General features: G+C 46.1%; 2 protein-coding genes across 4 annotated transcripts in view; one reads left to right on the top strand and one right to left on the bottom strand.

Annotated features, from left to right (window-relative positions):
• Positions 1–17,607, top strand: part of GON4L (gon-4 like) — a 36,907-nt gene extending 19,300 nt beyond the window's left edge. Inside the window, exons 18-31 of one of the 3 annotated variants that reach the window (XM_019556878.1) lie at positions 41–191; positions 684–800; positions 1,799–3,523; positions 5,977–6,238; positions 9,819–10,000; positions 10,283–10,480; positions 11,002–11,145; positions 12,044–12,187; positions 12,488–12,607; positions 12,923–13,036; positions 13,502–13,706; positions 14,223–14,976; positions 15,797–15,899; positions 16,750–17,607. In XM_019556878.1, the coding sequence (XP_019412423.1) occupies positions 41–191; positions 684–800; positions 1,799–3,523; positions 5,977–6,238; positions 9,819–10,000; positions 10,283–10,480; positions 11,002–11,145; positions 12,044–12,187; positions 12,488–12,607; positions 12,923–13,036; positions 13,502–13,706; positions 14,223–14,976; positions 15,797–15,899; positions 16,750–16,899 (4,369 nt within the window). In that variant the 3' untranslated portion in view covers positions 16,900–17,607. Of the gene's footprint in view, positions 1–40; positions 192–683; positions 801–1,798; positions 3,524–5,976; positions 6,239–9,818; positions 10,001–10,282; positions 10,481–11,001; positions 11,146–12,043; positions 12,221–12,487; positions 12,608–12,922; positions 13,037–13,501; positions 13,707–14,222; positions 14,977–15,796; positions 15,900–16,749 lie in introns of those variants that run through there. The other 2 variants (XM_019556879.1, XM_019556880.1) reach the window with 2 other exon arrangements.
• MSTO1 (misato 1, mitochondrial distribution and morphology regulator) overlaps positions 17,604–22,292 on the bottom strand; it is a 7,431-nt gene continuing 2,742 nt past the window's right edge. The window contains exons 5-13 of the mRNA XM_019556881.1: positions 21,736–21,847; positions 21,404–21,521; positions 21,188–21,322; positions 20,951–21,103; positions 19,279–19,410; positions 18,797–18,981; positions 18,406–18,510; positions 18,198–18,313; positions 17,604–17,976 (exon numbers count right to left, since the gene is read on the bottom strand). Coding sequence (XP_019412426.1) covers positions 17,738–17,976; positions 18,198–18,313; positions 18,406–18,510; positions 18,797–18,981; positions 19,279–19,410; positions 20,951–21,103; positions 21,188–21,322; positions 21,404–21,521; positions 21,736–21,847 — 1,295 coding nt within the window. The 3' untranslated portion in view covers positions 17,604–17,737. The remainder of the gene's footprint in view (positions 17,977–18,197; positions 18,314–18,405; positions 18,511–18,796; positions 18,982–19,278; positions 19,411–20,950; positions 21,104–21,187; positions 21,323–21,403; positions 21,522–21,735; positions 21,848–22,292) is intronic.

The raw sequence follows: 22,292 nt of genomic DNA, 5'->3' as shown, positions 1-22,292 counted from the left end.
CAGGTTGAATACTGGTCTCACAGACCTTTTTCCCTTGCAGTTTACTGGCTTTAGGACTGAAGCATTTTGATGGGACAGAGTTTCCTAAACCTTTAATCAGCAAATATCTTATGCCGCCAAAGACTGCCCACCAATTGACAGTGAGAATCAAGAATCTCAACATGAACCGAGCCCCTGACAATATCGTCAGAGTGAGTTATGCATTATGCCATTTTCATTTTGTAAGTGGTTGTGTTGGTAGTGTTCATGCAAAAGATAAAACATGGACCTTATATACTGCCTGTAGTGACATTTCTTAAGCAGTAATGTGAAGTTTCATTTTTGTTGGGGATAAGGACTTATTTGGAGCCCTTCCCCTTTCCCTTATTTTATAGCTGGTCTGTTCATTTCTTGGGGACCCAGCATCTTCTACAGAGAACTGTAATACAACTGTAAATCAGATAAATTTGAAATAATAAGATTCCTCTCAGTAGATCTGCACCTGAAAACAGACATAGCAAATCTTGCTGAAATTTTTTTAACATATGTGTATTTAAAGTGCACTCTGGCTAAAGAAAAGTAAATTTAGGTCACTTGAACTCCCAGCATGCACTTTCTAGATAATATTTTCTGACACTTGGCTTTGAGAGGTCTCCTGTACTACTTTGAATTTACTTGTTGGCATTTCCCCCCTGTCTCCTCAGTATTACAAGAAAACAAAACAGTTGCCTATCTTGTTCAAGTGTTGCGAGGAGGTCCAGCCTCATGAGTGGAAACCCCCTGTAGAGAGAGAAGAACATCGCATGCCCTTCTGGCTGAAGGTATGTTGCTTGCCATTTAAATTGATCTTTGCTTCCCATCTGGACCTGAGAGCTAATGAGCTGTTTAAGGTATGTGTATTAGCAAAATGAAGATGGGACTCACAGATAGGCAAACTGCTAGTTTTGATAACACAGATAACAGTAGTTGTGAAGACGTATAATCTCTTCATACCCATAACTGGTGCATCTCTGCTGGCAGAACTTTGTAATGTAAACAAGGCTTTAGTGTTGTTGGCTTTGAAGTATGCTCATTTATTTCAGTGGGATGAAATACTTTGTCGCATACCTTGAGGTTGTATATATCCAAAATTAGCCTGACTAGCAGCTTGCTGTCAGAAGCATCACTACCTTCCTTGCTGCACCGAACAGCCTGATGACAGAAAAACATTTATCACTTTACAAGTGCTGACCTAGGAGCAAAATGCAAATCTGTGATTTGAATATTGCTTTCCTGTGATCCACCCCATGTCCTAGTAGCATCCAAATGTGTCACATTCATTAATGATTGTTTTTCCCTCAAAATCCTTTGCATTGTGCAGAAAAATGGAAGCGGAGTGATTAAGTGCCTTGCCCAACTAACACAGGAAGTTGTATAGCAGAGCCAAAAATTGAGCCTAGGTATCCCAAGACCAGTTCATCAGATGAGCCTGTTGACGTATTGATGACATTTATGACCTCACCCTATTTTCTGGTTTAGGGAGACTTTGAAGCCTCCTCCCCATACCCTTATTCTTTTAAAAGAAGTCTTTACAAACTAGTTTGGAAGAGAAACATGACATGCACCATTTGGTCACGTTCCTACTGCCAAAGAATTGCAACCTATTAGAGTCTTTCATTTAAGTTAGACAATAAGCAGTAAATAGAACCATCCTCTCTTCTCATGTGTGTACACACATCAATTTGCTTTATGTGTAACTTTCTGCCTCCAGTTCGTCACTGTTGTTTGCAAGGAGCAAGCATCTGGGGGCTGAAATAACTAGAGTCTGTGTTTTCTGTAGGCAAGTTTATCCTCCATTCAAGGAGAACTGAAACAGTTAGTAGAAGACGCAAGAGAGATGACGGGTTCACCCTGTGCAGAGTCTGATTTTGTGAGGACAGGAAAAGAAACAGCAGATGCAGAATGTGATGGAAAGTACCCTCTGCTCTTGCCCAAGGGAATAGTGTTGATGCTGAAGCCCCTTGCCACCCGTTTCTCTAGGAGAGTATGGAGGAGGCAGAGGTCTTCAGCCCTCAAACCTCTCCTCATTCGACCAAGTCCTTGCATGCAGCCTAGTTCCAATACCATCAATGTCCAGAAAACTGCTGTAAAGTTATCCCAATCAGAAGCTCCTCCAAGCAAAGTTGTGGTCCACATTCCCCGGTTAATCCAGCCAGCTACTGTTATGCAGACCGTGCCTGGAATGCAGCATCTGAACATCCCGTCTGGAGTAGGAAGTGGGGAAAGCCTGGACTTTCAGAACGCTCTCTCCACTTTACATTCCGATACCAGAACTTGTCTTCCTGCTGGTGTACCGTCAGCACTGATAACCTCAACCCCTATGACTTTTCAGCCAAAAATGGTCCTTTCAACATTGGCTGCATCGAAGATCCGCAAGCCTTGTGTCCGCAGGGGATACCAAAGGAAAAAGGGTGCAAAGCCTTCCCCTCTACTAAAAACTGCCCCTCTGATCCAGCCGGCCCCTGTCATCCTCACTGTACCAGCTGCCACAGTGAAAGTGGTTAATATTGGCAATGGGTGCAATATGATTCAACCCATAAATACAGCAGTTGGCAGAAGCAGTCAAACTATTCCAGTAACTACTTTGTTGGTAAATCCCACCACCTTCCCATGCCCATTGAATCAACCTCTTATGACTTCCTCAGTCCCTCCTTTGATAGTCTCTTCAAATGCTGTAGGTCTTCCTAGTTCATCAACTGCTGAAGACAAAGAGCAAGTGAATCCAATCACCTCTTGTTCTGCTGTAAATGATGAAAATTCCTACCCTATAGTGGAGCCTAAAGTGGAGCACCCAGATCTACACTCTTCATGCCCTGCCATCTCCCCTAAGAAGGAACACAACATAAATCTGGCTACTGCCATCAGCGACAGCCAGGAGAAGACTAATGAGGGTGACTGTTGCAGTTGGACAGCAGAGGAGAAAGCTTTGGAGCCATTACCTTTAGATCTTGTGCATTTAGGGACTTTAAGAGAAACAGTAAAAACTGAACCTGAAGATCCCAGTGATGTCCTTGAGGAAAACTTAACCCAGAAAAGTCAAGACTTTGCATGTGTTGAGATAAAAGAGGAATTTGTGTTAGATCTTAGGCAGGAGCTGGACATGGAGGCCACACCTGAACATCTAAATGAGCAGAAGGAAATTAAAAAAGAGTGTGCTGCCCAGGATGAAAAGGGAGGAGAGGAAGAGAGAGGGATGCATCCAGCCACCCAAGATGAACAGGAGTTGGAAGCAGCAGGTGTGACTGGGGCAGAAGTGAGTGAGTCTCCCAAGAATGTTACAACAGATGCTAAAGCAGAGTCCAGTAGCCCACTGGAAAAACCAGAGGACTTATCCAGCATGGATGGTCAGTCTGTGGGGACACCAGCCGGTCCTGAAGCAGGGGGAGAGAAGGATGGCCAGGAAGAGGAAGAAGAAGAGGATTTTGATGATTTTACTCAAGATGAGGAGGATGAAGAAATGTCATCTGCATCGGAAGAGTCCGTGCTGTCTGTCCCAGAACTTCAGGTAATAAAATAGCATCCTAACAGTGAATTCCATAAATAAGAGAATTTTCTCTTTTACGTTTTCTAAGAGTCATGGGTGGGGTTAGGCCAGGGTAGAATCACACCTTCACATTCAAATGAAAAATAATTTTGTAAACGTTTGTTTGAATGCATGTATTTTATATGGTACCAAGACTGTGCATGACACTTAACAGCAGCTTTAGGGAAGAGTTTTTGTCCTGAGGAGCGTGTGTGTTAGATCAGCAGCATGACTTGCAAGTGTCCAGATCCAAATATTGTTGCAGTTCTAAGGGCTCCATCAATTAGCTTTGTTGTTTGTTTGTAGAGCAGACTTTGCAGGAAACTTATTTTCACCCTGAAGAGTCCTCAGGTTAAAGTCACTTGAGTAAACAGGCAAAATTGACAAAAACCCTCCTAGTGATCTTTCACAGTTTTCAAGTTTATAAATAACTTCACTTTTGGGAGTATTTATCATATAGCTTTAGAACCTTAGGGTCCTGGGATATATTATAGCTCATGGCAGTGTTAATCTATAGTTGGCTAGGGGGTGAAAAGATTAAAAATGAGCAGGGATCCTGGTTTTCCCTGGTAAAAAAATCACAGATTCTCTGATAAAAACACCAAAATCTGTTATTAAAATTAAAGGACCCCCACAGCCACCCCCCACCCACAGCCCTTTCCCCCCAGCCTTGCCAGAGGAAGCCCCCAGCTGCCAGAGCTATGGGGCCAGGGCCCCAGGTCCACAGCTCCTTGCCCCCAGTGGATGGCAGCAGCTGTTGCAGCAGGAGGAGCATGGAGCCAGCTCCCCCACTGCTGCCTGCTGCGGGCTGGGGCAGGGGCAGGGCCGGCAATGGCTCCTAGCAGCAGTGCACACTCCCAGGGGGCAAGGGGGACCCACACCCTCCAGATCTGTGCAGGAGGGTGGGGGCGTGCTGTGTGTGGCTTCCCTGAAGAGCCAATATTGTGCTGCTCCGTGTCCACGCTGCTGGGTAGGCAGGCACTCCTGCGGGAAGCTGGCTGAGGAATCAGGGAGGTGTTGGGGGAAACCCCATGGCAGCTTGTGGACCCAGAGTGGTGTGGTATCACCAGGCTGGGCTTGTCTGGGGGAGGAGTGGGGCCAGTTCCTGTCTGCAGTGCAGTCCCAGGGGCCATGGGAGAGCCATGCCACCCAGATCTGTGCGGGGCCTTGGGGGCAGGATGGGTGCGCACTGTGAGCTCATGCTCCCAACCCTGCTGCGCTGCCCTGGGGCTTCCACAGCGCAGTGTGTGCAACCCAGCACAGCAACATGCAGTGGAGATGCACACAAAAGCTGGCTGCTGCTCTGAGCTCTGCGCTGCCCTGGCCACACTTTCTGCAGGCAGGGGCACAATCCTGCGCTGCCCCTGTGCACACAGGGGAAGGTGGCTAGGGCAGTGCGGAGCGGCAGGCAACTTTCATGCATATCCTCGCTGTGTCCTGCTGTGCCGGGTCGCATATGCTGCTCTGCAGAAGCTGCAGGGGAGTGCAGCAGGTCCAGGCGCACAAGCCTGCAGTGTACACCCACCTTGCCCCCGCACCCCACACAGATCTGGGGGACACAGGTGCACTGTGGGACTGCACGCTGCCACTGGAAGCCAGTCCTGCCCCTGTCCCTGGAGAAGCCTGACCTGACAATAGCGTGCCGCTCCGGGTCCACGCACTGCCAGCTGGGCAGGCACTCCATGTGGGGCTTCCCCCAACACCTCCCTGCTCCCTCAGCTCCCAGCCACACAACACCCTGTGCCCCCACCTGCTCTGCTGGCTCTTCCCCCAGCACTGGCAGTCACCCTCACCCACACCTGTCCCCCTGCCATAACCCACAACCCCCTGCAAGCCCCACTTACCTCACAGGCTCCAGGAAGGAAAGTGAGCCTGAGCCCAGCCTTGGGCAAGTGAGTGCCTCAGGCTTGCCCTTCTTCCTCTCCCTCCCCTCTCCAGGCAGGGTTGGGGGTTTTCTGCCCTTTTTGCAGTTAGCTCTTGCAGGCTGGAACTCTGCCACATGCACAGCTCTTTGCAAGTGGGAAATCTGCAAGTTTCTCTGATAAAAGGGAAAATCCATTTTTTCTCTGATGAAATTGGGAAATCTGATTTTCTGTTTTTCCGTGGAAAACAGAAAACTCAGGTCCCTGAAAAAGAGGAAAGGTAGCATTTGTATGATGAGAACTAAATATATTGACAACATTTTGTAGAAGCAGAACACTGACTGCTGTGATTCTCCTGCTTTACCTGTGGCACTTTAGGGTGTTAGGGCTACATTGTGTCAGGGTTGAGGGTAGTCTTATGTAGAGTTTAGCTTATTGGTTGTATGATGGTTTGGATAGGGGTGATCCTAGCTCCGGTAGGGGGTTGAACTAGATGACCTCTGGAGAATCCCTTCCAACCCTACTTCTCTATGACTAAGATTTTGATGTGGTGGCTTTGTTTTTTGATCTAAGGAGACCATGGAAAAACTTACCTGGCTTGCAACCGAGAGGCGTTTGAGCCAGGAGGGAGATTCTGAAGAAGAGAATTCTCAGGAAGAGAATTCTGAGCCGGAGGAGGAGGAAGAGGAGGAGGGAGAAGGGGAAGGAATCGAGAGTTTACAGAAAGAAGATGAAATGACAGATGATATCACTGAAGATGCAGCAATGGAGCCCAAGTCCACCTTCACTTCGACCAAAATTGCCCCAGAGGTGGAAACCAACAGAACACCACCAGGTGAGTTTATGGACTATATGGAGAAATCTGCAGCAGCAAAACAAGCCATAAGAAAGTTATGCTGTCATTTAATTTAACCAAAAAATGCTTTAACTCTGCACTCTTGTTTTTGTAAAGGAAGCTTTGAAAGACGGATCTCTTTACATAAGCGGAGTCCTCTGTGAGCAACCTGCTTTTGTCTCTCCATCTGCAATTCTGTCGCACTGAAAAATGATTACATATGCATGACTGGGCCTCACAGTCTTTCTCTGTCCTTTCCAGATCATGTGTCAGTTTGCCAGTCACAGGGTGAATTTTCAAATACTGGTAGCTCATTTTAGGTTCTGAAAATGGGGCTCTTGATCAGTGATGTTTGAAAATTTTCTCCGGTCAGAAGGTAGCTGTTGATTATGTGTGATTCGGAATAAGAACATAAGTGCCATACTGAGTCAGATCAAATCTCCATCCAGCCCAGTATCCTGTCTCCATCAGTGGCAGGAATGGATGTTTTAAGGGGGGAACATATGAATAGGATATATCTAGAGCAGCAATTGACAGTGGGTTTTTTTGCTGCAGACAAGAGAAAGACTCAGTTTGTAGATGTAGTTAGCTGTGTTAGTCTGAAGTCAAGTAAAAGGCAAGATAGATTTGTACCTTAAAGATTAACCAAATAGAGAGAGATCTATTTAGGTAGTCTATAAGATGCAAATTTTAAAGTATGAGGTGCAAATCTACCGTGCCTTTTATTTGATGCAGTTTGGGTCAGGTGGGCAGGTGCTAGGACCTGGCTCCTGCCACTTTCCCCTTCACTGCATAGGGAGAGCAATAGCTTCCAAAGCTGTGGGCTGGATCTGCCTGCTGTAAGCTGCCAACCCTGGGTCTAGAGCAGGGGCGGAAAATTATTTCGGTTGGAGGGCCCCTTACTGAGTTTTGGCAAGCCATCAAGGGCCAGTGACAGGCAACCAGGGGCAGATAAAATTAATTTTCTACATTTCCTAGGGGCCCCACAGGCCGGATAGAATGGCCTAGCAGGCCGCATCTGGCCCCCAGGCCGCATTTTGCCCACCCCTGGTGTAGAGTGATCTATCTCCTTTCAGACCTTCTCTGATGTCCACCATCATTGGTTCAGAGATGCCAGAGGATACATCCCTGACTGTTCTGTGTAACAGATGTTACCCACAGGTACTCAGAGAGCTGGCGAGCATCATAGCTCAGCCCCTAGCATGGATCTTCAAGAGCTCTTGGCACTCTGTTGAAGTACCCGATGATTGGAGGAGGGCCAGTGTCGTGCCTATCTTCAAGAAAGGAAGGAAATTAGATCTGCAAACTACAGGCCCATCAGCCTGACCTCTGTCCTGGGGAAAGTCTTGGAAAAGATTATCAAGGAGGCCATTCTTAACAGACTAGCTGAAGGCAATATCCTGAGGGATATCAAGCATGGGTTTGTTGCGGGTAGGTCTTGCTTGACAAATCTCATTTCCTTTTATGACCAGGTGACTTGTCACCTGGACAAAGGAGAAGAGATCAACATCATATACCTCGACTTTAAAAAAGCCTTCAATCTGGTATCCCACGATCATCTCTTGGTTAAACTGGCTAACTGTGGCCTTGATGTCGCCATGATCCGCTGGCTGGGGAACTGGCTCTGCAGTAGGACCCAGAGGGTGGTGGTCGACGGGAGCCAATCGTCTTGGTGCGCTGTGACCAGTGGGGTCCCACAAGGCTTTGTCCTAGGGCTTATACTGTTTAACATCTTCATCAATGATGTGGACATTGGTGTCAGGAGCGGACTGGCCAAGTTTGCCGGCAACACCAAACTCTGGGGTAAAGCATCCACACCTGACGACAGGAAGGTGATCCAGGCGGATCTGGACAGACTCATGAAATGAGTGGATGAGAACCTGATGGTGTTCAACACCGAAGAATGCCAGGTTCTCCGCCTTGGGAGGAAAAACCTGCACCATGCTTATAGGCTCAATAGTGCTACGCTGGTTAGCTCTACAGATGAAGGGACTTGGGGGTCATGGATGACCACAAGATGAACATGAGCCTTCAGTGTGATGCTGCAGCTAGTAAAGCGAGCAAAATGCTGGCTTGCATCCATAGATGCTTCTCAGGCAGATCCCAGGACGTCGTTCTCCCACTGTACTCAGCCTTGGTGAGGCCACAGCTGGAGTACTGTGTCCAGTTTTGGGCTCCACAATTCAAAAAGGGTGTGGAAGAGCTTGAGAGAGTCCAAAGAAGAGCCACGCTCATGATCAGAGGTCAGGAAAACAGACCTTATGATGAGAGGCTGAGAGCCATGGGGCTATTCAGCCTGGAAAAGCGCAGGCTCTGGGGTGATCTGGTGGCCACCTATAAGCTTATCAGGGGCGCTTATCAGGATCTGGGGGAACGTCTGTTCACTAGAGCCCTCCAAGGGATGACAAGATCGAACTGTCACAAACTGGACTGTGACCAGTTCAGGCTGGACGTAAGAAAGAACTTCTTTACTATCCGAGCCCCCAAGGTCTGGAATAGACTGCCACCAGAGGTGGTTCAAGCACCCACCTTGAACACCTTCAAAACACATTTGGATGTTTATCTTGCTGGGATCCTATGATCCCTGCTGACTTCCTGCCCCTGGGGCCGGGGGCTGGACTCGATGATCCTCTGGGGTTCCTTCCAGCCCAAATGTCTATGAAATCTATGAAACTCCTATCATCCATGAATTTTAGTCCTTTCTTGAACCAGGCTAGAATATCTGTCTCTGCAACTTCCTGTGGTAATGAGTTCCACAAGTTAACTGTGTACTACATAAACAAGTACTTTCCGTGATTAGTTTTAAATCTGTTTCCTGCTCATTTCAGTGGGTGTTCCTAGTTCTAGTATTCTGGGACTTCCCTGTTCACTTTATCCACACCTTCTGTAGATATCCACACCTTCTTTCATACCCCCCGTCTCCTTTTCCAAACTGCAGACACCTAATCTTTTTAGTCTCTGCTGGTACGGGATCTGCTCCGTACCCCTGATCATCTTGGTTGCTCTTCTCTGTATAATTTGAACAGACAGAATATAGTGAACATTGCAGGAATGGAAGAAGAGGTCAGCATAGTGGGAAGAATGGCTTGGAGGGCATGTTGATGGCTTTCCTGTGTCCTAGAAACTTGGAATACTGGAAGAACTAATTTAATGAACTCTTGCATGAAATCTTCCAGAGTGATTCATGGTTGTTAGGGGCTGGAAGCGACCTCATCAGGTCCAGTCCCCTTGCACTAGAGCAGGAAAGACTGCTGGGATTAGATGACCCCAGCAATATGGGCATCAAAATGTTTTTTGAAAATTGCCAGGGTGGATGACTGTACCACCTCTGGGGGGAGCCTGTTCCAAACGCTCAGTGTTGAGGAAAGCAGCAGCATATGATGCAAGCTAAAGCCGGGGTGGGCAAAATGGTGGATCCAGCCGGTGGCCAGACTCCATTTCCCAGCAGCCATTTCCCACATGGCTGGGGCTGGTTTCCATGGAGACCCCAGCAGCAGTTAGTGTATTTGGTAGCTCCAGCTACAACAGAGTTTTTCCTTGGAGCAAGGTATCTGCATAACTATAACAACTGTATTTTCAGGTGATGCTGCAAAAGTCCCTGGAAAAAACAGGAGTTCCTACAGAGCCAGGAATAAGAGAGGACGAACTCGTGCCAGCAAGGACACCTCTAAGTTGCTGCTGCTCTTTGATGAAGACATTCTGGAGAGAGACCCTTTGCGAGAACAGAAGGATTTGGCATTTGCACAGGCCTATCTGAACAGGGTAAGCAAGCATCTGCTGACCCTTAGCAGTCTTATCTTCCTGGACAGAAGGTGAATCTTGTATTTTCTTTGTTACATAGAATTAACCCCTATGCCACTTGGCTGAAGGGATCCATCTCACTTTTATTTTCAGAGTTTGTGACTCTGCTGAGCTTAGTTCTTATATCTCTAAGAGCTGGGAAAGTAAAGCACTGGAGAAAAGCTGAGTAGTGGAGAGGCTATTGAATTAACTTGTCTTTGTGAGCCAGGGGGAAGTCTCATAACTGTCCACCCCTCTTTGCAGGTACGTGAAGCCTTGCGTTCTGTTCCTGGGAAGTATGAAGACTTCCTTCGTGTTATCTATGAGTTTGAGACCAGCTCTGACAAGCGGACGGCTGTGGACCTCTACTCCACCTTGCAGAACCTTCTGCATGAGTGGCCACAACTGCTCACAGATTTCGCTGCCTTTCTTTTACCAGAACAAGCTCTGGAATGTGGACTGGTAGGCAGAAGGGGAAAAGTGCATGGGACAATTTGAACAGAAGAATGTGAGAAATGTCGTAGGAGTGGAGGAAGAGTGAAAGAGCTAAGCATAGTGGGAAGGATCAATTAGAGGGGAAGTTGATGGCTTCCCCATATTCCAGGAGCCTGGAATATTGGAGGAACTTATTTTTTAAGGAACTTTTGCATTAAAATTTCCACAGTGCTGCAGAAGGCTTCAGCATGATGGAAGCTAGAGTCATCCTTTATTCAGCATTTAATGAAGATAAAAACCTGTTGCCAGTAAACATGCTTAAGATAATTTCCCTAGTTGTATATTGTATGCCTTTAGACTTTAAGCCAGGTCTCTGCCACTACTCTGTTCTGCCTGAGGTCTATAGTGCAGAGTCCTGAGTGAGATATAAAGCACTTAACTGGAGGGGGGATGCATCTTGCTTAGCTTCTCAAAGTAGATTAGAGATGCCTATAAAGGTAGCCTAATATGCGAAGAGTGAAAAGCTCTCGTTCTTCCTTTTTGGACAGTTTGAAGAGCAACAAGCATTTGAAAAAAGCCGGAAGTTCCTTAGGCAGCTGGAAATCTGTTTTGCTGAAAATCCTGCCCACCATCAAAAGATTATCAAAGTCCTGCAGAGTTGTGCAGACTGCCTCCCCCAGGAGATCACAGAGGTAACCAGCCTATCCATGTGTCCCCTGCTTCCCCTGTCGAGATCATAGCAATGTTAACCAGCCTTCAAATACTTTTTCACATGGGATGACTGCAGAGCTAGATGTTCACTAAGTGCCCCAACCTGCTCTCCAAGACTATAGAGCTGTCTGGCCCACGTGAACCTTCTCTCCCACCCTCACCTTCCTCAAGTTATCTTGCAGGATGGTGCTTTAATTTAGTGCCTCTGCCTAAGGTTTTGGAGAGACGCTTCTTTACCAGCATTATACCTGGAAGCAGAATGATCCCAAAATCAACAACAATCTAGATGTTAACACTGCAAGCTGGAGCCGTTGTGGTTCTAGCAAAGGAGTTTGTTGGTAGTGCAGACGTAGAAGTAGGAATCTACTTAAATCTCTGTGATTGCCACAAAAAATGGCATTGGCTGTGATTTCCCAGGAAATCAACCAAAAAACCCCCGAACTTAACAAAAATAAAATGCTGGCTTCCCAGTGGGAAACGGTAGTCTTCCTGCTGCTGCGGCAGGGGTGGGGATGGGGACGGGACAGGATGGACACACCACCGGCTGGTAGGGCAGTATGATAGTGGCTGCCCCCTTATGCCTCTGGCAGTCAGTGCTGAGGGGCAGGGCTGCACGAGAGCTGTCAAGATGGCAGCCACCCCTCTGTCCCTTCTCCATCTGGGGCCTCTCCACCAATCAGCACTGAGGGGCGGGGTTGCCATTAAATGACCACAAAATTGGCTCTTTGGGCTGCCACCAGGCCACAAAATTGCTTTCTCTTGCTGTGAGTTAGGTAGGTCCCTACTCAGAAGTCCTAATTTCCCAAAAAGAAATCTGTGAGTTGCTGTGTTCTCCTTTGGGGATGGAGCATTATCTTACTCTGGACCTTCTTTCTGCAGTTGAAGACCCAGATGTGGCAGCTGCTGAAAGGACACGACCACTTACAGGATGAATTCTCTGTCTTCTTTGATCACTTACGGCCATCAGCCAGCCGCATGGGAGACTTTGAAGAAATTAACTGGACAGAGGAGAAAGAGTATGAGGTGGAGACACTTTCCCAAGACTAGGAGAGAGAAGTAGGAGGCTAGGGACTGATGGCCCTAATAGGGAGGCTATGAATTTGGAGTGGAGATTTGGGATTGTGGTTGCTTGGAGACATATTGGGGGTGGCCATTTCAAGCTCTGTGGCCCATTTATGTTGTTTCTAATGTGCCTGTGGTCCTGCTGCCCTGAAACAGGGCTTGGTGTTATGAAGCCTCTTTGTCGAAGGTGGCAAGAAAGCTTAAGTCCAGTGGAGAGCACCTCTTGCCACTCTGGTAACATAGCCTCTGTGCTTCTTTTAGTTTGATGGGTTTGAAGAGGTGTCATTACCAGAGGTAGAAGAGGAAGACGAAGCCCCCAAGCTGCACACAACCTCGAAAAATAGAAAGAGGAAAGAGATTGGAGGCCAGAACAATGACAAGGTGGGACTGGGATGTATGATTAGCCCATAGCACGTGGCCTCTTCTAAATTCCTGGCAATTGCATGTCTAGGAGGACTGATGTGTATGTAGAGAGATGATCCCAGTCTCTAAAGTGTTAGGCAACAGAAAGGCTTCTGTCCAGACTTCACCTACTTTGATCTCTGGCAGCTTATTTGAATTCTCCTTGGGGACAACAGACTGGCCCTTTGTCCCTCATGTCTCCTCTGATAGACTATCCATCCTGTGACATACTTCTCTTTGGTATGCATGTGTTATGTATGCAGCTATCAGCTGGCCTTCGTTTTTTTTTTCCAGGAGATGGAGTGGGCAGATGGGGGAAAAGAATGTTCGTGCTCCTGCCATGAAGGGAGTAGTGACCTCAAACTAAAGAAGAGCAAGAGGAGGACTTGCAGCCATTGCAACAGTAAGGTCAGTTGAAGGGCAGAACACTGGATAGTGAGAGCAATGGACAGTCCCAATGCATATCCCATTGTTCAGTATTTTGATGTTCTACTGGGTCTTGTCCCTTGTGTCTCCAGACTGTTGTACAAAATGAAAACTCACAAAACATCAGGTGTCTATGAACACCTACTTCTTGAGCTCTGACTGTTGGCGATGAGCCTCTTTCAATGAGTGTCCTGCTTGCCATTAACTCTCGCTCACCACTGTATTAGGTAACAGATTTTTATGCTTCTCCAGGGCAGGGAGTAAAGACTCTGGAGAGGAAGCTTGCATGGTTCCTTTGTGAGCTGACCATTCATCTGAGGACCCGAGAGTAAATAAAGGAGGCTGACTGGGAACTGGGGAACAGTGAGGGTTGTCTCAAGAGCTGTGATGCTGTCGCCTGGGCAGATTCACTGAGTGTAATAAAAAGGTTCATACTGTCATCTGCAGGTGTGTGATAGCAAATTCTATAAAAATAAAGATTCCCAGGAGCTTACTGGCAGCCTCTCTCAACAAGAGTTGAGCCCTCAACCTGAAGGAAAGGATCCTGTGATGTGTAAAGAGTCTGCAGAAGAGAACCTGGAGTACAGAGATGTGGAATGTGTCCAGAGCAGAGTAAAGACCATGTCTAGGAAAGCAGATTCTCTGGCTTCAGGTTAGTGAAGGTCATATACATGGACAATAAGTACTGCATACTTGTGCAGACTGGCTTATGTGAAAACTAAGCAGTATAGGGCTTAAGTGTCTTCCCCAATATTAATCAGTAGCCTATCTGGGCTAAAAGCATCCATCATCCATCCATTGTGAACTGCCCTGATTGTTTGTGAAACGTTTGCCTCTGTGGCATGCATGACAAACTTCATATCTTCTTCATATAAGCTACTGCCCTCTCCATCTCCGTTCCATCTGTCCATGATGGGCCCCTAGTTATTTCCCTCATTCTCATCTTAACACAGCAGCTCAAACCAGTGTCCCTTCAGTCTTCCTCTAAAACAATTGGTATTCAACCTTTTTCTGGATATGCTTTGGTGGTGGGGGGAGGATAGTGATGGGTGCAAAGCACAGGCAAGGTTCTCTCTGTTCTCTGGCTTATGGTACTTTGCAACAATCATATTCTTCAGAACTTGTTTCTACTAACAGCTGATCTAATCTTGTTGAAATTCCTGGGTAGGGTCTCGCCAGGAAGGAAAGATGATCTTATGCAGAGCTGTGTCTTCTGAAGGAGGAACACTTCCTGATAGTCAGCTCGCAGAAATGCAGTCTGCAAAAGCTGGTATTACAGATGCTGCAAAGGGAAGTCAGTGTGGCAACACTCCTGGTTGGCCCCATGTACAAAGAGTTAATCTGAAGCTAACTCAGCAGACAAAGAACAGCCTTTGCACAGTAGGAAGTAATAGTGAAGTAAGACTAAATCAGAAACATCAAGGAGACAGCCCTGCCAAGGACATTTTAGGGTCTGCATCTGCTAAAAGGAGAGGCTTCACAGGGGCTGGTCCAAATCCTGGAAGGAGTTTGCAACAGAACACAGCCTCACAGTCACATTCATCAGCAAAATCTACTGTCCTTGAAGGAAAACTAGAAGGAAGGCAGAACTGGGCTACACCAGTCACAAAACTAGAACTGAAGGCACTTGGTAACAGCTCACACTCACAGGCCTCCAGTAACCACATTGTTTCAGAAACAGATTATACAGTCTGTGCTGGAGAGTCTCCTGTTGACGTGAAAGCACAGGGCAAGCTCAAGGCAAATACCTGTGACTGCATTTTCCAAGTGCAGCAACAGTCTGAGGAGCTGGAGTATAGAGCAGCTCCTGCCTCCTTGGAACAGAGAGAAGAGGAGCTGCAACAGAAAGTCATGGAAGCTACTGTGTGCGCAAAAAACAGCAAAGTCAGCTCTACAGGCGAGAAGGTTGTTCTCTGGACGAGGTATGTGCTTGTTCATCAAATTTTACATTCCTGTTGTATCTAGTGTTGATGGAAGGTCCTCTGTTAGTGAAAAACTTCCTTAATTTCCAGCTTGCTAATGTTTTCCTTCCTTCTCCCCTAGTGTTTTCAAGCCCATCAAAGGCAGCTAAAATCATGAAATATGCCTGTCCTCTCAGTAAAAATGCTATCTTCATTATGGGCAGCTATAATTGTAATAGTGTGGGTAGGGGAAAAGTATGTTTCATAGAATCATAGAATTTGGGTCAAAAGGGACCTTGTAGATCTTCAAGTCTGACACCCCCCCCTCCCCCCGGCAGGATTAAAACTGGGCTCAGATGACCCCAGCCAGGTAGGTATCAAGTCCCCTCTTAAAGACCCCCAGGGTAGGAGCCAGCACCACTTCCCTTGGAAGTTGGTTCCAGATCCTAGCTGCCTTCACTGTGAAGTAGTTCTTACAGATGTCTAATCTAAACCTACTCTCCAACAACTTGTGGCCATTATTCCTTGTTATGCTGGGGGGGGCTAAGGTCTCTCCCAAACCCTTCTGGTCCCCCCTAGTGAGTTTATAGATGGTCACCAGGTTCCCCCCCCCCCTCAGCCTTCTCTTTCCTGCAGGATCCCCTTCCAGAGAGGAGGCTAAGCACAACTTGTGTTGGAGCTGGCCTTTTCAAGTACCAATTCCAGGTAGTGAGTGAGGCTAGTTTTGCACAGTAGATAGCTGCCCTCTCTGAAATAAAGGCTCTTTGTGTATGAAGTGCCTGAAGGGGCAGTCTCCTTTTCATGCCCTATATTACCTTCTTAACTGTTCAACTTCTTCCAGGGAGGCTGACAGAGTCATCCTAACCACCTGCCAGGAGCAAGGAGCTCATCTGGAAACCTTCTGTGCCATTTCACAGAAACTGGGCAATAAAACTGCTAATGAGGTAAGAGCTGTGGGAAGAAGCTGCACACTCCTAAGAGTGAGCAGAAGATGTGCTGAGAGGCAGAGTTGGTTACTGCATTAACACACCTCAGTCCTGGGTTCTATTTCTCCCTTGTACCATAAGCAAAACCAGACTTCATTCCTGTCACAGAGCTACTGAGGATTATCAAGAGGACTGAAATTGCACAAGGTGTTGCAAGTTAGGATATGCATCATCAGAAGTGGGGACTGGTTCTTTAGACCTACAGTTTTACAACCCCTATGGTAATGGTTCTCAACCTTTTTAGACTCAAGGCACCCCTTGGAAAAAGGTCAGCTCTTAGCTTTCACATCGCTTGACACTGGAAAAATTGAGTTCTTGCAAAGAACTCAGAAAGCCCACAGCAGCTTATAAAGTCTTTTGACACTCGATTCCTATTTGAAATCTGTGTGTTTTTCTTGTATTTGCACATTTAACAGAGCTAATAGTGCACAAACTCCTTATAAGGCTCTGTAATTGAAACTCACAGACCTATGGAATTTCCCACCATCCCATACTAGCCCTAACTTCTTGAATTTCCCTTGTGGCTAAATACTCCCTATGGAGAATGTATGAACTCTTCCCTTAAGAAGGAAGATGATTTTGCCCAGTAAGATGACTCCTGAGACTTACAGTGGTTTGCTCTTACCTCAGTCTAGCTCAGCTCCATTTCTGTAATGCAAATGCACCAGCCTCCTCCCCTTGTTTTCTTCACAAAAGGTTATTTAATCTTTGCTCCTGCTTACATAAATCTTTGTTTAGACTCTGTACGCTCTTATCATTATACAAACAACTTTGGGAGTCTTTACTTCCGGTCTGTCTTGTTCCTCAGGTTTCCCATCGATTTAGGGAACTAATGAGGCTCTTCCACACATCCTGCGATGGGAGCTCTGAGGATGAAGAAGATGCAACAAGCACCAGCAATGCAGACCAGCTGTCAGATAAAGATTTGCTCCTTTCTGAGGAAGAACAGGATGACTGAAGCTTTAGGTTGTTAAAGAAACTACTTCAAAAAGGTAGCTGCTGGCCAGTTTGCTGCTAGATGGATGCTCTGGTGGAGGTAGGCATGAGTGTTTGCACAGGGCTGTACTTCATACGGCACCTTATTTTTTTGGGACGACATATATCTGTAACAAGCTGTATGCCTACATAGGCACAGACCTGAATCTGTCATGTGAAGCATTGTTGGGACAACATTATTCAGCCACCTTGCAAAGGAGAATTTTGTAAGGATTCTTTGGAAAACAGGTGATTGAGTACAGTGGCTTAGACACTGGATCCATAGCCACTCTGGGTTGTGAAGCCCTACACTAAGTAGCCCTTTGAAGTCTACTGGATTATTGTGGATAATGCAGTTAAACTTCTCGTGTAAATAGTGTATCACAACATGCCAATGCTTTCTTGGGAAGTAAATACTTTCCCAGTTTTAATTTTTTTTTGTTTTGCTTTTGTAAATTCCTTGATGTGCCCATTCCATATCTGGATAGGTTACAAACAAAAAAAACCCATATTTATTGTGAGTTTCAACATATTTTAAAGCATAACTTAACCTCCTACTCTGTGGCGATAAAGTGGCAGTATCAGTGCAAGTGCAAGCTTGAAGAACCACACGTCAACTTCAAGCAGAAAAAGACTGCTACTTGTATGAAGGTTCTCTCCTTTACACCAGAATTAAAGGTCGTTGAACAGATTGTAAGCCCCGCTTTATTACTGTAATAGAACTTTGGCCTCACAGACCAGGTTTTTTCAGAAAGCTGTTCCTTAGTGGTGATGTTAATTTGACACTACTGTCTTCCCCAGCTTGGTAAAAGTAAGCAGTGTTAGTCCGAGTCAGCTTCATCCTCTGACTCATCTGGCTCCGAATTTTTTTTATAGCATTGGGACAGAGTTCTTAATTCAAGCAGGGCTTCCTGAAAGTCATCAAGTTCAATTCCTGCAGCAAAAAAGCTAGCCCAGCGCCGCACATCTACCTTCTGTAGTTCCTTGTATAAATTGTAGAGTGCTGTATGCAGAACAGGCGAGGACTGCAGTGCTGTTAGTACAGGAATACTTTCAACAACTGTGGGGGAAAACATCTCCAGTAAGACAATTCTGAAAGCAAAGTCCAAGTACATTACCTGCCATGTTTCTTATCCATTCCCCTTTTCATCTTTCGTTACTAGAGGATATGTTTTGATAGACTGTGTAAACATAAGCCATCTCCCTCCAGCTACTCATGTCTCTTTTCCTGCTGGTTTTTTATGATAAACTGGGAGGGAGAAGTGCATGTTAGCATCTTACCTGCTGAATGTGAGCGAGGCTTGTCCAGGAGAAAACCTTGTTTGTTCAGAAGAGGGGAAAAAAACTGGGGATATGGGGACTGCACTTTACATGGGCTCTGGAGTAAATGTGAAATGCTGCCATGGAAACAAATTGAGCCAGTTAGCCAAAGTTCACCACTGTCAGTGCCCAGTCAGTGACCCTTTTCCTCCAACGCTGTATTACTAACCTTAATGTTCCAGGGGACAGCATATTTAAGTAGTTTCCCAGAACCTCCTCTCCAGTTTCATAAACATGGAGGGCAGAACTAGGTTGTGTCCCAGTAGGAAAATTACTGCAAATAAATAAGTATGCATTATAATGCTGATAACTATGAGCCAGGAGACTGATGTTCTGAAGTCAGTAGCAGCTAGTTAAATAATGCAAGGCTCCTGTAATTCTTCATAATTAAACAGACCCGCCTTACTAAATCCCAGCCCCTTTTAACAGCCTGAGAGGACAGGTAGATTGCCTGCTGCAGCATCTCAAAATTAGACAATCCTTCCAGTAAGAAGTTCCTGTTGCTACTACCATTAAGTGCCTAAGCTCAAAAATAGACACAGGGTCCAGCTCTCTCTTACCTGATGTGATTCTCTTTGCCAATTCCTCTCAGCACAACAGATTGAGCAAAACAGAAACTGTCCTTTTGCTCCCCACATGAAGACAAAGGTTTCCATGGCACTGCATGCTGATAGCTGCACAAAGCGTCTGGCAGAGAATGACCATGTGATACAGAAAAGGGTACCGCAGCCCCTGCAGCCACCACCTGAGAGCCAGAGAAATAACAGGCTTGTAGAAGTGCCTGTAACAAATGGGATCCCACAGCTTCAGCTGAGGATCATGGAGGACTTGTGCAAAACTGTTTGAAACAATCAGCAGACACATGACAGCAGGTTACATAATGTCCAAACACACAAATGACTAGTTCATAACTAAGAGGACAGGCGCTGTCACTGAGGACGTAGGTGGACGCTACGCTGATGGAACGAATTGACTTGCACCCACAGCATTAAACAGTGAGTCTAAAAGGTTGAGCAATTATGGTTTTTAGAACGAACCCAACCTTTCTCCCAGAGAAGTTCAGTGCTTCTGCAAGCTGCATCATGGAGAGCTGAGAAGTATGGAGTCTGTAGGGAACAGTCATGGTCTCCAGTGCTGCTGCCAAGATTGCACTGCTGTGATAGTTTAGAGAGGCCTGCAGAGAAGTAATTAAACCACAGCAAAGTTAACATATGAAAATAGTACTTAAAAAATTCTGTTGCTTAACCAAGGGACCAGTACTTGTAGCTTCTATTCACAGAGACAAAATAACAGTTGGTAAGACAAAATATAGAGTGTTTAAAAATTTAGTTAAATTTTTACAGCATGGGCAACAGATGCTCGTTGGTTCTGGTGCACTAATCTGTTTTGAGGTTTTATTCAATCAGGAGAAAGCGTTTAATAAAAAGACTTCATACTGTTGCTCATTCCCTCATCAGCAGCATTGCTGTGGACACTAGTGTAAAGTTCCATTTGTTACTACATGTGTCCAGGTGGGGAATGTTTATCTTGAGCTGGGATTAGATTAAGCTCAGGTTGCTGGAACTGATCTAATGCTGATGGAGGATTGTGAATCAGACTGCCTAGTTGAGCTTAGAACTCTGACCCAGTTTGGATTTCCTCTGCAGTTGTTCACATTCACCACCTAAGCACACAGCGAGTCAGTTAAATAAGATCTGAAGCCTGCGGACTGAGTTCAGCTCTGGGGCACAGCCCCTCTGGATCGGTTGTAAATAAAAGCTGCTGAAGTTTGTTCAGAAGGGATCACAGAAGAGTAGGGCTGGAAGGGACCTCATGAGGTCTTTTACTTCTGCCCTGTGCTCAAGGCAGGGTCTTCCCTGACTGAGCTATCCCAATGGAGTGTCTTGTCTAACCTACTCTTGGCATTTTCCAGGGATGGAGATTCCACAGCTTCCATACATTCCAGTGCTTGACCACCGTCATGGTCCAAAAGTTCCTCCTAGTCTTCTAAATTGCCTCTGCTGCGGTTTGAGGCCATAGCTCTTAGTCCTGAGGAAAAATCCATGTCTGTTCTCTTTGTAATCACCCTTCAGGCATCTGAAGACTGTTACCAGATCTCCCCCATGTCTTCTCTTCTCTGGACTAAACAGCTCTAGTTCCTTCAGCCTTTCCTCTTAAGTCATACTTCACAGGCTGTACTGGACTCTAACCTGTCCACATCTTTCTTGAAGTGTAGGGCCCAAAAGTGGACATGATGCTCCAGGTGAGGCCTCCCCAGTGCCAAATAGAGCGGCAGGATCACATCCCTTGATTTGCAAATCTGTTGTTCACCTTGAATTAATTCATATGGTTGAACTGGAGAGTACAGCAGAGGGGAAAGGTGAACTATAGACATGTTCAAGGAGAAGGCAGATTAGTATTTCTCTATTATCAAAGAATAATTTGCCTGTGAATAAACAAATCACCCACACAACTTTTATAAGGTTACTGGCAAGGGGCTTTAGGTTTTAAATTGAGGGGAAATAAGTATTTAAGATGTGGGATGGATTTGAAATATTAGCAGTGGATCAGAGAAGTGTTTAGAATTTCAGAACGTCTCTACGCGAAACATCAGTTTTTGTTTTTATTGGTACGACACAGTATGGAATAGAGACTAGAACTGGCCAAACTGTCAAGCTTTCCATGCTGTAAGTGCTCCTGAGGGCACCCAGGGTCAGTGCACACAGCATACTTACATCATAATGTATGTATGGTAATGTAATGGGCGCTTGTGGTCTGAGGCCCAGGCTTCCATTGAGTGACAGGGGGCAAAAGAGTGAGCTGTGCCTGGAGAGGTGGACAATTCCCAACACTGTGTTCATAAGCCTGTAAAAATCCTTGTGGGGATCCTGCAAAGAAAACCAGAGGTGCCAAAAATCCTTTTAACTTGCACAATCTCTTCATACCACCTCACTTCCCCACTATTCACTTACTCCAGTATTAGAAATTATTGGTGTTAACCCCCAGGACAGGATTCCTCTCCCTGAATATTCATCGCAGAGAAGTTCAGTCACTTTGGCTCCAACCCCTGAGAATCCATCATGCATGTCACAGAGAATCTGAAAACCCTGTTTAGAGGGACAAGTGGAATCTAAATTTCTACTGAAGTGCAACAAGAAAAGGTTCTCAAACAGCTAAGCCTGGCATACCTGCAGATAATCACACTCCTCTATAAAGAAGTGCAGTTTATCTTCCAACTCGTCTAGATATGTAGGCTCACTCAAGAGACTTTCACCCTGCCCAAAGGCTTCCAGGCGATTGGAATCCCTAGAAGAGAGAACAAACCGAGTGGCATTTGCTCCTTTCAGCCTTTTTTTTTTTTTGGGGGGGGGGGGGGGTCCTTTAGGAGGAAGGACACATGATTCTTCCCCTACTGACCTGTATGCAATTGGCAAGGTGCTTGAACTGCAGTAAACCCACTGTACTATCTTGGCGCTACGCTTAATGTTGCCTCATTTTGCTTTTGAGGTGAAAAACCTACCCATCGTGATTGTACCGCTGTATCTCAAAGATGCTCCTAGGATGTAAGTGCACTCTAAGGTAATCGGACCAAACTTGTCCTCTGCCCTCCAAATGGCAAACCTGGGAAGCATCCAGGCATAAAGGGAGCTGAGATACATCTGCAAAAGAGTTATTACAGAAAATAGGCCTGCATCCCTCATGCACGAAGCCACATCTCCAACCCACACCATAGGTAGTGAGGGTCTCTGTTGCCATTTCTTTTCCTACCCCTGGTAACTAACAAATCTCCTCACACTATGACAGTATTACAGACCTTTAAATCACTCCTCTCTCAGCTTGACAGAATGGCACTGGATATAGTTTCATAGTTAGTAGGGTCAGAAGGGACCTGAGCAGATCATCAAGTACAACCCCTCTCATGGCAGGAAAGAGCACTGGGGTCAAATGACCCCAGCAAGGTGATTGTCTAGCCTTGTCTTAAAGACCCCCAAGGTAGGAGCCAGCACCACTTCTCTTGGAAGTTGGTTCCAGATCATAGCTGCCCTGACAGTGAAGTAGTGCCTCCTGATGTCTAGT

This window comes from Crocodylus porosus, unplaced genomic scaffold (genome assembly GCF_001723895.1).
Source record: "Crocodylus porosus isolate Cpor-Errol unplaced genomic scaffold, CroPor_comp1, whole genome shotgun sequence".
NCBI lineage: Eukaryota > Metazoa > Chordata > Crocodylia > Crocodylidae > Crocodylus > Crocodylus porosus.
The sequence above is the reverse complement of the archived record's forward strand: the minus strand, read 5'-3'. Positions and strand labels throughout refer to the sequence as shown.